At 49.8% G+C, this 17,305-nt stretch overlaps 1 protein-coding gene across 1 annotated transcript; it reads right to left on the bottom strand.

The window, feature by feature from the left end:
• Nucleotides 1–6,048: 6,048 nt before the first annotated feature.
• LOC144113013 (uncharacterized) lies at nt 6,049–12,657 on the bottom strand. Its single transcript, XM_077645885.1, has 4 exons — nt 12,569–12,657; nt 11,854–12,025; nt 7,555–8,849; nt 6,049–6,358 (listed from the first exon to the last, which is right to left on the bottom strand). Exons 1-4 carry the CDS (start codon nt 12,655–12,657, stop codon nt 6,049–6,051), a joined length of 1,866 nt encoding a protein of 621 aa, XP_077502011.1.
• Between the last annotated feature and the right edge of the window lie 4,648 nt (nt 12,658–17,305).

Below are 17,305 nucleotides of genomic sequence, written 5' to 3'. Positions count from 1 at the left end.
AGCTAAATCGAGAAAGCTCATTTTTGCCGAGCTTGGGCAACAATAAGTTGCTTTTCCTGTATTTAAAAGACAGATGTTATTTGAGAGGATAAAATCTTCGATTGTTTGCCCCCTAGAGTCGCAGCGATCGCTTCCCCAAAAAGGGGAGTGAGCGTTAAAATCCCCAACTACCAGATATGGCTCTGGAAGTTCATCTATCAATTCTTCTAGATCATGGACTGTTAATGTAAAATGTGGAGGAATGTATACGGAACAGATTGTTAGTATTTTATAGCTGACGATGCTGACTGCAACCGCCTCAAGTTTTGTATTGAGCTTGATTTCTCGAGCAGGGACGCCGCTTTGGACGACAATTGCGACGCCTCCTGAGAGTCGATTTGCCTGCTCGCGATCGCGTCTAAAAGTTTGATAATGTTTCAGGATATGTACATGTTGTGGACCAAGATTGGTCTCCTGAAGACATAAAACTATGGGTAGCATTGACCCTAAAATATGTGTTATGTCACTATAATTCCGCATAAGTCCCCTGCAATTCCATTGAATTAAAAAAGCCATGTTTGTGTTTTTGAGAGAAAATGAAAGGGGATTTATGTGGTGGGCTCGTTATGAGGGGCCTGTCTTTTTTTCGCTCACAAGAGCTGTTCCGCCGCTGTAATGGAGGCGGAGTGGGTGTTGTATCCATCACCTCAACAGAAATGCTGGAGAACCGCGCAGTCTCGGTTGTGTTAGTTTCAGGTTTCTCCCGACGGGGGGAGGTCCTGCGGGATGCCGACCCATGGACCGGCGGTCCCTGCTTTGGCAATGACAGGGCAGCTTTCGCTGACCCTGCCTGGGGCGTGGATGGCCCTGCCATCGGCTCGGTGGGAGCGGCCTTGGCAGGTGCCGGAGTGCTGTGTGGTGCTACGCCCCTGCGCACCACATCAGCGAAGTTTTGTTTTGCTGTGAAGGAGAATGTGTTTGTAAGCGCAAAACGCCTTCTCGCTTCTTTAAAAGAAATGTTTTCTTTTGTCTTTATGGTGATTATCTCTTTTTCTTTCTTCCAGGACGGACATGCCCTGGAGTATGCAGCATGTTCTCCTTCACAGTTTGCACAGCACAAGGCTGCGTCACATACATCAGACTGGTGATCGTTCGAGGCACATTTTGCGCATGTTTTGCGACCGCGGCAGCTCTGTGAGCCGTGGCCGAACCTTTGGCAGTTGAAACATCTGCGAGGGTTTGGTATGTATGGTCTTACATTGATTTTCAAATTTCCCACGTCGATTGTGTCGGGCAGGGTTCTGGTGTTGAACGTCAGGATCATGTGTTTTGTGTCTATTTCCTTGTTGTCCTTCCGGATTTTGATTCGGTGGACATCTATGACGTCTTGGTCGATGAGCCCTTCGAGCATTTCTTTTTCAGTTATGGGAAGAAAATCATTTTCCGATATTACGCCTCGGACAGTGTTAAGTGAGCGATGAGGAGTCACGGAGACCGGGATTTCCCCTATGGACGTTAGGTTGGAGAGCTTAGATTGTTGGACATTGTCACACAGTTCGAGCAATAAGTCGCCGCTGGCCATTTTTGACAGCTTATAGCCAATGCCTAATGTTTCAGTCAAGCACTTTGACACAAGGAAGGGGGATATTATTCCTGCCTGTTTATCTTGTTGTTCACTGTGGATCACATGATATTTGGGGAAAGTTACTTTTTTTTTTTAAAGAAGTTGTCTGCCTCGTTCCGCCCTCTTTTGAGAGAACGATCAGGTTTTGAAAGTTGGGGAGCCATAAAAAATTTTCTTTTTCGGTCATGGTACCAGCCACCCACCACGGAGTCCAACAAGGGGACGGGACAGGAACTTGATAGCAAGTCCTGCCCACGCCAGCTGTACACCTCAACTATAACGAAATATGACGCAACTCAGGGTGGTTGGCCACACAAGGTTAACCCTCGCCGCCAGGAAAAAAGGAAAAACCAAAAAGCGAGCAGGATATAGGAGAGTTGGGAGACAGAGGTAGGAAAGTGAAAGATGGAGAGGAGGATAGGAAAAGGCGACTGCCGATTCCCCCCGGTCGGGTCAGGCCGGAGGTGCCGTCTGCAGGAAGCTGGGGCCAAAGTGGTGTGTTGACTCCGCCAAGGGGCCTTAAGGGTCCAAACGCTCGGCATCGGCTCAACCACCAGTATCCCCTTTTCCCCGGACACGGCGATGCCACGCACGGCGAGGCGCGGGTGCTCGGGTCCGTGGTGATGCACAGTTCACCATCATCCCCTTGCGGGGATGTCCCTGCGGATGCTCGGGAACCCGCGGTGTCGCCACTCACCGTCGCGACGCCTGCAAGCTGCAGGCGCCCCCCTGCGGGGAAGTTGTGAGGTGAAGTATTTCGCAGATGATAAAGAAATTTGCAGTTGCTATGTCCGCGATAAGTGGCGCATTAAACTGCAGTGGTATTATATTTACCCAGATGTTTGAGTTCTGAAGGAAAGTGAAAGGAATGTACAAGCCAAAGCGTACTGAGCTGCCGTTGCCTTCTTCATCGTCTAAGGACGGCATGCGTAATTTCTTGCACGGCATTGTTGAAACTAAGCTCCTTCATTTACCAGTATTTGGTACCGGAATGCAAAAAGTGATGGATTAAACACGTCGATTTGAGCACTTGGACTCGTTAGGTACCCTGGCATGAGCCCGTGCCACAATAGGGGACCAGCAGAAGGCGATGTGGAGGAGGAAAGCAGCTGGGCTCGCGTGCCACGCGCATTAGAGCCCTGCTTGGCCTCAGCTGGAACGCTCGCCCAAGCCTTCGCTGGTCACCCCTTCTTCCCGGCGACTTGCGCCTACTGGCCAAGGGATTCGCCAGTCCCCAGCATGCGTCATCAACAGAAGAACGCCGCGGAATGACTGCGAAGCCTGAGGCTCCCAGCAAAGGTTTTCCGCGCCCACTGCTACCATCCGTTGGAAGGCCCTTCTGAATCGTACTCGGGTGAGCTACTTTCCTTGCTTCGCCGAGGAGACACCGCACCCTGCCGTTCCTGAGCTTCGAGGCAGCCGTCTGAAGCACCTCACAAGAAATAGCTCACCTACAAAGCCTGATCTCACCGCACCATGCCTAGCGACCAGCCTGGAAGTGGAAGGAAAGGCACAAGTCGAGATAAGAACGCATCCGCAAATGGCACCAACGGCTCCAAGCAAAGGCGAGCGCGGAACACGCTGAAGGCGGCTCCGGTCGAGGTCAACTCATCGACTGAGCAACCGGGAACACCACGCGACGTGCCTCTCGGTCGACTGGAGAAAGCCATGGACGAAGTCACAGCTAGGCCTACACCCAGGTCTCCAGTGAAGAAGGTAGTCCCCGTTTCCAAGAGAAGTTTGGCAAAAAAGGCTGCAGACTCGCCAGGCACCAACGAGGCTGGGCCGTCCACCAGTGAAGGCAAGAGCAGTGCAGCGCCCCGCAAGCCACGTGCTCCTGGTCCCTTGTCTCGTTCATCATCGGCCGTTACCGGCACAAGTGAGCGCCGCACTGGACGCGGCCACCGGACGCGCAGCAAATCTCGCGAATCTGGAGCTGCCAGAAAGCGTTCCGGGAGAAGCATCAAGCGGTCGCGTAGCACCGGAGGAAAAAGGGGGCGCTCCCGTTCCCGTCGCCGGTCGGGATCCAGGTCCTCTGGTAGCAGCACCGCAGGCAAGCGTGCTGGCAAGAGGCGCCGCCGATCTCGCTCGGGCTCCTCAAGGCGCAGCGGCGGTCGGAAACGCGGCGGAAAACGGCGCCACCATTCAACCGGAATAGCCTCCAAAAGCCCGGGAAAGCGCAAGACCGCCAAGAAGTAACGAAAGACGCAAGGCGCCGGGTAGAGCGGTTCCAGCTGATTGGCCGGTACTCATCTGAAAGATCAAAGATGCAAAATTTCTCTCTGTGCCAAGTACGGTTGCGTCGAGAAAAAAAATTGTTCCAATAAACCGAGTTCACTTACTCTAACTCAGTCTTTTTTATTTCTCATCAGGCTAACTTCAATCGGACAGTAGCTTTAGCTTTCGGCTGCTGATCCCAAGACTCGGATTGTCATCCCGGCAACGGCGACCGTACTTCTATGGGGGCGAAGCAAAAGCTGCCAGATACTTTTCGATGTCAGTGCAGGTTCAAGAAGCCTTGGTGGTCTAAATTTATTTCGGAGCCTCCCGTCGTTTCTTGTAGCCGGTGTGCAGCTTCAGGGCGTTACTCATCAATTTCAACCTCACTTACATCAATGTGTTTGCATCGATTTCACCAGAATTTGTCATCCCTTTTCCCAAATAGAGGTGTAAACCTCTCATCCAAGTGCGGCTAGTTTGTCGACATTCCGATCAGCAGGGTACACTGCCTTCTATAGGGACATGAAATATAATTAAATCGCCCAGTTGGTGGTGATGCCGAAATGCGTTCCAGGGCTTACATGCCTGAATGCTGGATTCGAATTTAGCACGCACTGGTCCGTCCGATATGAAAGGAAAAAAATCCCTTTGCAAAATGCACGATCTTTTTATTTCTTTACTATCTTCAAATACACTTTTAGATATTAAAGGCCCAACGGAAAAGAACCTAGAATTGAGGAAAAAGAGGGCTCGTAACAGTAATTTGGAGGAATGAAACTTTGTTCCCTTTCATATTGAATGCCCCTGTACGTAATTCGCGAGCATACTTTTGTTTCAGCATTGGATAGCTGGCCTGGCAAGCAATAAAGACCACCCTTATCCTTTTAAGCGTACACTGGTTTGGTTAACGGCGCTTAACGTCCCAAAGCTTCTCAGGCTTTGAGTTACGCCGTAGTGGACCACCTGGGGTTCATTATTGTTGTTGTTAGCCTTACAAAAGATGGCACATACCCACAATGGGGGATCGGCCAAGAATCAGGAGGCAGACATTGCAGTTCACCTGTACTCAGTAAAGGCAACAGAAAAGCACGCGGGAAGGCAACACTGGTGAATCCTACCTAGAGAAGGGCATGAACTGTCCATTAACGTGCACTGACACTACTCAGTACATGGGCCTATAGCATTTCGCCTCGACATAAATGCGACCGGCACTGTCGGGATCGAGCCCGCGTCTTTTGCGTCAGCAGCCGAGCACAATCGCCACTGGGCTACCCTAGCGTCTTTAAGCTTTCACGTAGAAGGATAGCGCATATTCTCGTATTATCTTGGTTATTCTGGAAGAAAATAAGTAAAGAAAGAGACTAGACGAAGAAGCATAATATAGCCTTTGTGAAATATCTGCCTTGGCCTGTTCGTTGAATTGCATTTGAACAACTTTGTACCCATCGCTTCGAATTTTTCTACTTTTTCTCTATTTAGAGGCGAAAAACGACGAAAAATATGGCTGTGATGAAATGATGAAACCATTTCATTGGGCCTTGAATTGGTGGTCGTTCTTCCCCCATACCTGGTGTCCGTTGGATCTTGCAGCCGCTCCTAAGCTTTCAGTCATCTCCTGCTGAACCTTAGACAACGCTGGCCAGGATTTCCTCCCATCGCGCAGTCGTCAGTTCTATCCTTTTTATTTCCGTGTTGTCTTGACAGGCCCATACCATGCGGGATAGGTCCGCCTCTGAGCCCCATTGTGCGTTTCGTGACGTAGTCTTCAGGGTGGGTTACCTGGTCTTTTTTGGCATCGAAGTCCAGGCACGCCGAAGCCAACAGAGGGGAAGAAGTCCAGCTTTACTGAGGAGCATGTATGTATACTGTAAGTAGCAAAAGAGGGCAAGGGCAAGTCCTTGCGTGCGTATCAGATACATTTTATGCACGCGCTGCGCAGGCTTCGCGTCGCGCATACGACACATATTCCTTCTTTCGGAATAAAAAGAATCAAAACACAAAGAGCTAAGCTATAAGCATTACATCAGTTCAATTCACAAAACAATAACCGAAGAGATTTGCCCAAAGTTTCGGCCGTATTCGAAACGTCGCGGGGGTACACGTGGTCTCTGTGATCGTCTTAACACTGGAGCGCTTGGCACTGCACCACCATCAAGCGTCACTGGTCGCTGCTGCGATGCACTGTTTCCGGAGGCGTCCTCGCTGTCGTCATCAAGCTCACGCCGTTATGCTTCTTTCGTAGGCATTAAATGCTTTCGGTTGCGGCGCAGAAGCCTCCCATCCTCTGTGAACACGTTGTAGGACTTGGGTTGAGCACAGTGCTGCGTGACGCTTGCTTTTTTGTCGCAGAAGAGCTTCTTCACGCGAACGACGTCACCTTGGATAAGCGGTGGTAATGGTTCTCGGTTGTTCATCGTCTGACGATGCTTGACCACATGTAAACCAGGGCTATCTTGAATAGCTGGCAGCGTTGTCCGTAGCTTTCGGCCCTGAAGGATCGCTGCCGGTGGTGCAGCAGCTTCCAGTGGGGTTGTCCTGTAAGCAAACAAACCGAGCCAGAAACCTTGATTGGTTTAAGCGGTTTTCTTTAATATCCGCTTGACCACTTGCACCCCTTTTTTCTGCTAAGCCATTCGATTGTGGGTATCTGGGACTAGCCGTGATATGAAGAATATCGCATTTCCTTGAAAATGCTGCAAACTGGTTGCTTGAGAAAGGGGGTCCGTTGTCTGAACACACTTCCATAGGTATCAAGGAGAGGGCTGAGTCGGGCTGGTTGGTTCATGTTGAAATGGTAGGCAAAACAGCGCTGACGGACGGGACGGAAGAAGGCGAGACAGACACATGCGCTGACTAACGAAAGAGGGGGCAATACGAAAGAGGGGGCAATACAAAGCATAGAAGGGAAGAAGAAATGCGGTGCAAAACATGATATGGCATACATTCGGGATATCATCACTGATTAAGAAAAGCGATCTCCTGTGGGAATAGAGCCACCGATGGTTGGCTTACACATGAGTTGCCTAATGCATGAATGTGAAAGGCCTCCGATATCAGGCGCGAGGTGTGATCGTTATATTTGGCGATGATAGTTGTTTGGTTCAAAAACGCCTCACATTCTTCGCAATCTGCGAAATGAATGACCATATTTCGGCGTGACTTGTTTTCAATGTCTTTCGCGTGTTCGCGTAGCCGATCGTTGACGCACCGTCCGGTCTCTCCGATGTAGAAACGGCCGCATGACAGTGGGACCTTGTACACTACACCACAGCAACAGTTGACAAATTTGTTTCTGTGTTTCTTCTGACAAGACTTCTTTCCACTCTCCTGATTCACTCTTGCACAGGCCTCCCAATTTTTTCCTGGCAGAGAAAAGGAGCTTTACGCCGGCTTTGTTCACAATCTTTTTCAGGTTATGCGAAACTTAGTGAACGTACGGAATACATGTTGTGTGCTTAGTGTCCAGTTTGCGCGTCTCCTTCTGAATTCTGCATTCTTTTAATATCGACTCTGCTATGCTAGGTAAGATCTTCGTCGGGTATCCCGCAGTGGCAAGCCTAGTAACCTGCGTGTCAAAGCTGGCTTGGGTCTTATGTGCACATGATCTAAACAGAGCGGCTTTCATGCATGTTTTCGCTATCCCGCGCTTGACTATCTTAGAGTGGGCCGACCGGAAGGGGAGCAGGCTTTTCTGGGAGCGCGGGGAGTATATCCAACACACATGGTCACACGATAGCACAAGTTCCAGATCCAAAAACCTTAGTTTGTTGCTAGTGGGTAGCTCTGTGGTCAATTGTAGGTTGTTAAGTTCAGTACTGAACACGTCAAAAATCTGAGCAACAGTTTGTTGGGCGTTACTTTTGCGATAAAATACTAAAAAGTCATCTACATAACGCATAACCTTAACAATGGTGCCGTCCAGCTTGGCTTGAAGTTGTCTATCGCACGAAGCTAAGAACAGATCGCTGAGAACGGGAGCGAGGCTGGATTCAATACAAACACCTTGTTTTTGGATGAAATAACTATCATCAACTCTAGCAAACGTGGACTTTAAATAAAAGCGGAGCATTTCTAGAAACATGCTAACGTTTATACCACTAGAGTTCTGGAACTTGGTGCCTCCGTGACGGTCGATGCACTTGCTGATTTCTGCGATCACCACGCTTTGCGGCAGGGAGTAGTACAAGTCCTTGACATCCACCGAAAACGCGCCAACGTGGGCAGGACACTCGTTTTGAAGGAATTCTGACACGGTCTCCGGCTTTCTGATGAGGAAAGGATCTTCAACCTCAAGGTGCGACAGGCACTTCTGCAGGAATACCGCTACCTCGCGCTGCCACGTTCCTCGTTCGGACACAATGACACGGAAGGGGAAGCTTACTTTATGCGTCTTGGCGCTGAAGAAGACGAAAAGGCTAGATGCCTTCGACGCTTTGACGGAAGAGGCCAGTCTTGAAAGTCCAGCACGCTCACAAAGCTGTACTGCCTGCTCTTGCACTTTCGACGGCTTGACAGTTTTCACTTGTCTGAAGTTTGCAGCGACTGCAGCTTGAGCCTTTTCCTTGTAGAGGTCGTTTACCACGACGACAAAACCACCCTCTTTGTCCGACTGAACGAGCTTGACGCCAGCGTCTTTGAGGGCTGATACTGCTGCAGTGAGACGGCGCGTGCTTCCTTTCTTCACCTCCTGGGGTAGGGAATCCACGCCTTCCTTGATGCATCTCCCAGCTTCATCCGTTCTTACTCTTCTGGCAGCGGTCCTAACAAGAGAGAGGAGCTGTGTTTTGTCGAGTCGTGGATGCTCGCAGTATTGCGGCCCCAGCACGAGCAGGTTATTCACCTTCAGGGGGACACTTGCGTTCCCCAGCACGACGACGTCTTGTTGAGGCGAGGTCGGGGGCGCCTTTCGGCGAGGGAGCCTAGGAAGAACCTGTCGCCACATGAATTCCGCCGTCTGCGAAGCTACACGCAGGTCTTGACTGAATCTTCTATTCCCTTGTTCAGGAGGGACGTTGCTTCCTTTTCTCTGCCAGGAACAAATTGGGAGGCCTGTGCAAGAGAGTGAATCAGGAGAGTGGAAAGAAGTCTTGTCAGAAGAAACAGGGAAACAAATTTGTCAACTGTTGCTGTGGTGTAGTGTACAAGGTCCCACTGTCATGCGGCCGTTTCTACATCGGAGAGACCGGACGGTGCGTCAACGATCGGCTACGCGAACACGCGAAAGACATTGAAAACAAGTCACGCCGAAATAATATGGTCATTCATTTCGCAGATCGCGAAGAATGTGAGGCGTTTTTGAACCAAACAACTATCATCGCCAAATATAACGATCATACCTCGCGCCTGATATCGGAGGCCTTTCACATTCATGCATTAGGCAACTCATGTGTAAGCCAACCATCGGTGGCTCTATTCCCACAGGAGATCGCTTTTCTTAATGAGTGATGATATCCCGAATGTATGCCATATCTTGTTTTGCACCGCATTTCTTCTTCCCTTCTATGCTTTATATTGCCCCCTCTTTCGCAATAAACCATTTGGTTGTTAGTCAGCGCATGTGTCTGTCTCGCCTTCTTCCGTCCCGTCCGTCAGCGCTGTTTTGCCTACCATTTTCCATAGGTATGCCGTATCGCGCGAAGATAGCGCTGGTTACTTGAATGACCGTGCTAGCCGATGTATCTTGGAGGAGCTCCACCTCTGGAAAGTTGGACAGCCGATGCCAACTCGGTGCCACGGTTACTCAGGCACTGGGCGCATCTGCAGCGGCTCGCTTGGCTGACTGCACGAGTATTTTCTGCACACCGCGCATGTCTGACCGATGGTTTCAATGTCGCTATTCATGCCCGGCCAGAAGACTGCCTCTCGGGCTCTCGATTTGCATTTGTTTATACCCAAGTGGCCTTGGTGAATATTTTCTAGTATTTCGCACTTCATGCTGGCGGGAATCACAACCTTGCAGCCCTTTAACCGAACTCCCTGGACTTGCGAGAGCTCGCTAGTAAACGGCTTCAACTGGCCTTCGATTGGTTCGCCTCTGCACAGACTTGAGAGCGCACTGCTCAAGTATTCGTCTTTGCTAGCCTCAGCGGCTAGTCGCGTCAAAGTTCTATCGCTCACGCGAGATGCGAGCACACTTACGGCGTGTACTTCTGCATCTTCACTTTCGGCGTCGAACTTCACGGAGTTGACTGAAGCCCGGGACAGCATGTCAGCCAAGAATAGAAGTTTTCCTGGAACACAAACCAATTTGATATCGTATCGAAGTAGTCGCAGAAAGAAGCGTTGCAGTCTAGGTGGCATGTAACCGATTGATTTCTGGGATATAGCAATCAGAGGTAGGTGATCAGTCTCTACGATAACCTGATGTCCATACGTGAAATGATTGAATCTTTGACAGCCACACACGATAGCCATCGCCTCTTTTTCTATTTGTGAACATCGCTGCTGGGCTTCCGATGGATGGATGGATGGATGGATGGATACGGCTGAACCCTTTACATCGGGCGGTGGCTCAAGCCACCTAGCCATGTCTTGTGAAATTTTACTCCTGTCTTGCTTTTAGCCACCAATCAGATAACCTTCGCTTGGTTACTTCTAACCTCTTAAAATCCACTTTCCCTTCACTATCCCTAAACCCCAATGCCTTGGGCAAGTCAGCCCCGCTGCCTTCCACTGTAGGGTGAAGCCCTTTACAGAAAAGTATCAAGTGTTCAGCCGTTTCCTCCTCCTCTCCGCACGCAATGCACAAAGTGTCTATCTTCTGGTACCTGACTCTATACTTCCTAGTCCGCAAAACTCCAGTCCTGGCCTCAAACAACAAAGAACTTCCCCTACAATTATCATAGATATTTTCTTTGACAATTTCCTGTTTAAAGGTCCGGTATGTTTCTAGTGCCGATTTCGTCAGCATCCCTGTTTTCCACAAAGCTCTCTCTGTTCCTTTAACCTTTTTCTTAACCGATAATTGCTGATTTGCCCCCTTACTGCTGTCCAGATATTTGCTTGTCAATTTTCTAGTTCGCTTTCTCCATTTCGTGTCAACATTCTTTATATACAGGTATCTGAAAACTTTCCTAGCCCACCGCTTTTCCTCCATCCTTCTCAATCGTTCCTCAAATGCTATCTTACTGCTAGCCTCTCTGCTCTCGAAAGAGCAGAGAGGCTACGCCGAGACGCGTACGCAACCGGCTTCAAATAGTTATCGTGACACTGCAGCAAGGCAGCGCCTAAGCCGTTCTGTGATGCATCGCACGGTATCTTGGATTCTTGAGCAGGGTCAAAAACCGACAGTAGTGGCTGTTTGGCCATGAATTCGCACAGCTGGTTCCACTCTTTGGCGTGATTCGCCGTGCATTCAAACATTGTGCCCTGCTTTAGTAGACTTCGTAGCAATGCTGTCCTGTGCGCCAACGATGGCATAAATTTGCTGAAGTAGTTCGCTACTCCGAGCATTCTCTGCATCGATTGCTTGTCCTTCGGCTCTGGCATTTGCATCAGGCATTGTATCAGGGAGGAACTCGGCCTTACACCCTCCTTAATGATTACGTCGCCTAGGAATTCTGTTTCACGCCAATTGTGCACTTGGCCGCGTTGAAAGTCAACCCAGCACGTTCCGCCGCCTCTAGCGCTAACCTTTGTCGCTCATTGCGCTCTTTAATCGACGTGCTCCACACTGTTATGTCGTCGACACACGCCCTCACGCCAGGGAGACCTTCAAACATTTCATTAAGAATTTTTTGAAAAACTTCTGGTTCTGAATAAATTCCAAAGGGTAGTCTCAAAAAACGGTACCGCCCAAAAGGCGTTGCAAACGTGCACATTTTTGAGGTTGTCTCGTCCAGCGGTATCTGATGGAAGCCAGCGTTTGCATCGAGGCGCGTGAAAACTGCTGCTCCTGCCAGTTGCGCCTCTATGTCTTCTCGCGTCGGCATCTGGTAGTGCTCCCTTTTGATACAATCATTAAACTTCCTCGGGTCCATGCCTACCCTAAGCCGTCCATCCTTTTTTCGCACAATTACAAGAGGGCTTACCCAGTCTGTGGGCTCGGTCACCTTTGCGATGATTCCGCCCTGTTCCATACGCTGCAGCTCCTCCCGCAGCGGCTCCCGAAGGGATAGTGGCACCCGTCGCGCTGGCTGTACGACCGGCACGGCGTCGTCGCGGAGAACAAAGTGGTAGTGACGCTTCACGCAACCTGTGCAGCTGAAGAGATGACGGAATTGATCTACCACTCTTTCTGCTGAGTCTTGCGACACGCTGTGCACTTGCCGAGAAAGAAGCCGAAGGCGTTCGCAGGCTTCAACTCCTAGTATGGCTTGCCCTTTCCTCATAATAAAGAATTGCAAGGCGGCGTTGTGACCGTTTAACTCTACTTCCAACGTGATGGTGCCAAAATGATCAATTTTGCTTCTGCCGAAGGACCGCAAAGTCGCGCAGCTGGGCTTCAATGGTGCCTTTAGCTGCATCTTGTTGAAGACACTTAGGTGAAGACTGTTGGCTTGGGAACCGGTGTCAACTTTCAGGTGAATTGACTGCTTGCCAACATTTGCTTGAACAAGCCAGTCGCGTTCTCTGACCACGCTCCTCAAAGCCACGTTCAGTATATCGAATTCCTCTTCGACACCAGTGAGTTCGCCGATTTGTTGCTTTGCTTTGCAACAGATGACAAAGTGGTTTTTTCGCTGGCATTTGCGACATGTACGCCCAAAAGCAGGACAGCTCCGCGGTGCGTGTGTTCATGCGCACCTTTGGCATTTGTACGCCTGCTGCTCTTCCCGAGGACCAGAGCGCACCTTCTGAACCGGGTCTACTTGCTTGTGGTCTCGTTCACACATTTCTGCATGCGCGGCAGCCTTGCAGGTCTGTTCTGCCGCCTGGAGAGTCAGCTTTTTATCTCCTAATAACCTAATTCTCCCGTATTTTGTCGTCCTTTGTACCAAAAACAATTTGGTCCCTGATCATTGAATCTAGTAACCACGCAAAGTTACACAGCCGTGCTTGAGTCCTTAAATCCCGCAAGAAGGGCTCCAATGGCTCGCCCGGTTCCTGTACTCGTCTCCTGAATAAGTAACGCTCGTATACCTCATTGCTTTGGGCCTTGCAGTGCTCATCAAACTTTTTGACTACCGTTGCATAGTCACTGTTGCTTTCGTTTTCGGAGAAGGCGAAGGTGTTAAATACGTTATTGGCTTCTTCACCTGCGGTAGTCAGCCGAAGTGCAGTTTTTGTTGGCTCTGGTCGAGGCTTTTCTGTTGGTTCTGTCGCAGTCAGGAAAAGTTCGAACTTCTGCTTGAAGAGCTTCCAATTCTTCGCGATATCCCCTTTGAGGTGTAGTGCATCGGGTGGGCGTAGGAAAGCCATTCCGCGGCTTGTTTCTTCCGTCCGTGCCGATGTTCCGAGAAGTGGGCGTCAAATTTAGCCACTTCTGACACCATGCATCGAAGTTCAGGAACGCCGAAGCCAACAGGGGGGAAGAAGCCCCGCTTTCTTGAGCAGCGCGTATTTATACTGGAAGCAGCAAAAGAGGGCAAGGACAAGTTTTTGCGTGAGTATCATATACATTTTATGCGCGCGCTGCGCAGGCTTACCGTCGCGCATACGATAAGATATGGTCTTGGAGCGTTGTGTGACGGCATCCGACGACACGCGGCAGGGTTTGGGTAAAGAAAGAAATTTGGAATCTGCCCGTCCATGCAGTCATATCACCGAGCTTCTCCGCACTTTTCTGACGCTTTAAGGAGAAGCATGCGCTGCAGTCGGCGATTACGACATCATGTTAAAAGCTGGCGCAAAAAACATCTGCATGCTTTACCTACAGCCTATATAGATTTGAACCTTTGAATGCTGGAGAATTCTTAAAAAGTAGTGCAGTTGCCCTTTAATTCTCACCTTTGATGCAGGGCTCCATGCGGTGCTCTTGTGAAAGAAGGAAATTAATAAATAAAGGAGGTCACACAAACAGAAAAAAAATGATGAATTTAATATTAAATAAATAAATAAATAAATAAATAAATAAATAAATAATGGCCACACCTGGTGATATACCCATTTAACTAGGTGTAAATGAATAGCTGATACGCCCCGCCAGGCCTAGGGGAATACGTAATTCGTAGGTTCGCTCAGCAAATTGCATATGTGGCGGTAGCACGAAGCGTCTTTTGAATAGTGGTGCGACTGCATCGAAAAAAAAAATCATCTTGGGGAAGAGGCCTATTCACACAGTGCTCTACTTTCTTTTTTTCTTGGCAGTTCCCCCTTTAGAGGCCGGAGGAGGATCGGACATTTTTTTCTCCACTCATCGTTCTAAACGTACGATATGCGTGGTTTTAGAGCAACTGCGTGAATTCTAACATTTAAGATGGCGTGATCGGCTCGGCATTTCACGGATTCTATTCTTCAATAAATGTCAACAACAGTCATAATAGCGTACATGCACTGAACCAGCTGGGACAAAGGGAGAAAAAAAAGGGAATATAATTTCGCTGTATCTCACCTTTAATTATTTATCATGATATCACAACTGATATAACTCACATCTGGGCCTCTGCAAGAGTGCGTTTTTATTTTTTTTCCTGTGAATTGGCTCGATAGTGCAAGAACCCGTGCCTAAAGTCACTTTAGTACTCTCTAATAGAAACAAGCTCAAGGGTCCTAAGACCACAATATCTCTTCCTGCATGATTACCTGGCATGGACTTGTTCGTTTATTTGTGTTAGATTATTAAAGCTCATATTTACATTTCAGTGACACGAGTTTCTTTTGGAGCAAAGGAAGGTGCGGAGATGAACTAACGACATATTTACGTTAGCTGAACAGTTTGCCGCGGGACCTGTTTCTTGATCAGGACTGTGCACGACGCGACGTTTCGTTCAGCTCTCGACTTTAGGGCAATGCAATGTCACCCTGGTGATTGCAGCGACTGCACTCGAGGCGTTCGGAAAAAGCTGTGGCCCCGGGGCATCGTGTCCTCACCGCACGTTGTATTCGGTTGCCGAGCAGAAACCGATTGCCTGTCCGTATCTAACATTATGGTGCGGCGATCTTGTGTATCCACGCTAGAGTGAAGGCTCTGTAACCCACCTGCTTTAAAGTACAGAAAGTCGCCGAGGCGCCCCTTGTCCCGTAGAGCAATTATCCCAGTTTCTGTCCCCAAGTATGATGGATCACTGTGGCGGCCTGCTCGACATGCAAAGTGCGCCTTATCGCAGGCGTTGGTGAGCAAAAAATGACCAGCACCGAGGCGAAAACACCGCTCGATAATAGCCCCGACTTGCACCAGGCCTGTGATAACGCTTAAATAGCCAGAGAGAGAGAGAGGGTGAAGGGCATACAAATTAATCAAGAAACAGATAAACTAAAGACTCGTGTGGAGCGGGGGGGGGGGGGGGGGGGGGGCACAGCACTGCCGGTTCGCATTGTCATATTTCTTGATGTGAAGCTGATATTAATATATATATGATTACAGGGCACGTAGCTTGAGGCAGAACGCGCAGCGTGCCGCACTCTTGGTATATTCCGTGTCATAAACAATATTACTGTAAGGTTAATCAGATTATACACCTTTTTTCAAGCACAACTGTCGCTGAGCGCCAGGATTAATGATGCATCTAACAACTGTTTTTTTTTTTCACGTTCTTGTTACAACGTAGCATATCAACAAGATTATGACTCTTCAGAACAAGCCCCCCGTCCAAATTCTACGTAGTTATAACCTTCACGTAGGCAAGCGCTTTAAGACTAAATGACAGACGAAAAAAAAAGAAAAAAAAAAGAGGCGTGCGCAGGACATCGCGCAGCTTGCGGAAAAACAGCAGTGAAAAACTGTCGTTTGGAACCGGATGTCGTCGCCGCTGTTGCCCTGGTGGCCGCAACTGGCGGCAGCAGCGGCAGCGTCGGCGCTGGCTGCGAGACGGGGAAGGGCGCGCCGTGGGGCGGGGGCGACGGGCGGCGCTGCGATGGAAGCGCGAGTTTACCGGATTTCAATTTATTTGGCCACCGCAAACTGATTGCAACCCCGGAGCCCGACCGAGAGGGGGACATTCCAGCGGAGGAAGATAAACAGCAGCGATCAGGGCGGGCCCCGATTTGGGGCGGCATCTGAAAACGTCGCCGAACGAACGTTCTGCTCGCCTCGGCGGCAAGAAGCAACGGCGTTGCGCGCGCGTCGGCCGCGACGCTGTCACGGCATCGGCTTTGGCGCCGAAATTCCAGACCAGTGTATATAAACGCTGCGCACAGGAGGCTCTGAAAGCGAGTTCGCGTCCCACACAGGAGGGGCATTTCAGCGGAAGGCCCGCGAAAAGCCCCCACGCTGCCTCTTTTCATTCATCTTTCCCGGTATTGCCCCCGAGCAGTGGTGGTGGTGTGGTGATCGCTTTTCTGGCTGGAATGCGAGCCCTCCTCAAGGCGAGAACTTTTGGCGGAGTTGCCGTAGAGGGGGGACAGAACGCGCCACAAACGGCAAATTGCGCGGGCTCTTGGCTTTTGTCTGCCGCGGCTGCACCAATGAGCGGCGGCTGGACCGAGGAACAGCCACGAGCGGAGGGGAACATTCCAAAGAGGTCCTACAAGTATGAGTACATAGTTTGGCTTCCCAACAAAACCATATCGGCTTCCTTTTGTGAGAGCTGAGCGCACAGAGCCGCAGGCGCAGCCCGCATAGCTCCCATCATTCCAGCGATCGTTATGGGCGAAGGCTCGACGCCAGAACGAAAACACCCGTGGACTCTTTGTTCCGTTTGGGCATGCGGTGTGCGACTCCTCTCTACAAGACACTTCGAGAGGTTTCTTCGCAATGGTAGTCGCATCCTTGTGAAGCAAGCACGTTCGTGAAGTTCGACTATAGTGTATGCCTGTATCCAGCTGTGGAATCTATAGTCATATCCCCCCTGGGCACGCAGCTCATCAAACTGTTCGGTTGTTGCGGAAAGCGCCACCCACTGCATATGTTTTAACGCCAATTTTCCAAACGAGCCAAACCGTTCTGAATTTTTTTTTTTCAGAATGGAAGAGTACAGCACCCAACATGTGAGGTTCTTGGCTGCATCCTATTTCGTTCGTCAAAGCTGAGATAGTGCTTTGCAATCTGCGGCGGAATTTGGGGCCGTGACTTAGTGAAAAAGTCAAAAGACTATCTTGTGCACACGAACATGCAGTTACGAACCCGGCGCAAGCGTGGCAGCAGTGCGTCCACGGTATGCCGTGGAGCACTGACCATTCAAAAACAGACTTGAAAGGGACACTGAGGATAACGCTAGCAATTTTTTTTGTTAGCAAAATCGGCATTTCGTGGCTTTGAAGTACTTTCAACGGGGCTTGTTGGTGCGTATTCGTGAAATAATACATGATCGAGCGCAAATTGGCAACACGGACAAGGGAACCAGTGCTTAGCGTCCCAGTGGTTACCGTCCGCACTAAAGAAGTCCTGCCACCATGCCATGCACGCCTGCTTTGCATCTCAGGTGTCCAGGCTGCAGAAAGCAG

This window comes from Amblyomma americanum, chromosome 1 (genome assembly GCF_052857255.1).
Source record: "Amblyomma americanum isolate KBUSLIRL-KWMA chromosome 1, ASM5285725v1, whole genome shotgun sequence".
Taxonomy (NCBI): domain Eukaryota; kingdom Metazoa; phylum Arthropoda; class Arachnida; order Ixodida; family Ixodidae; genus Amblyomma; species Amblyomma americanum.
Note: the sequence above shows the minus strand (reverse complement) of the source record. Positions and strands in the feature narration are given on the sequence as shown.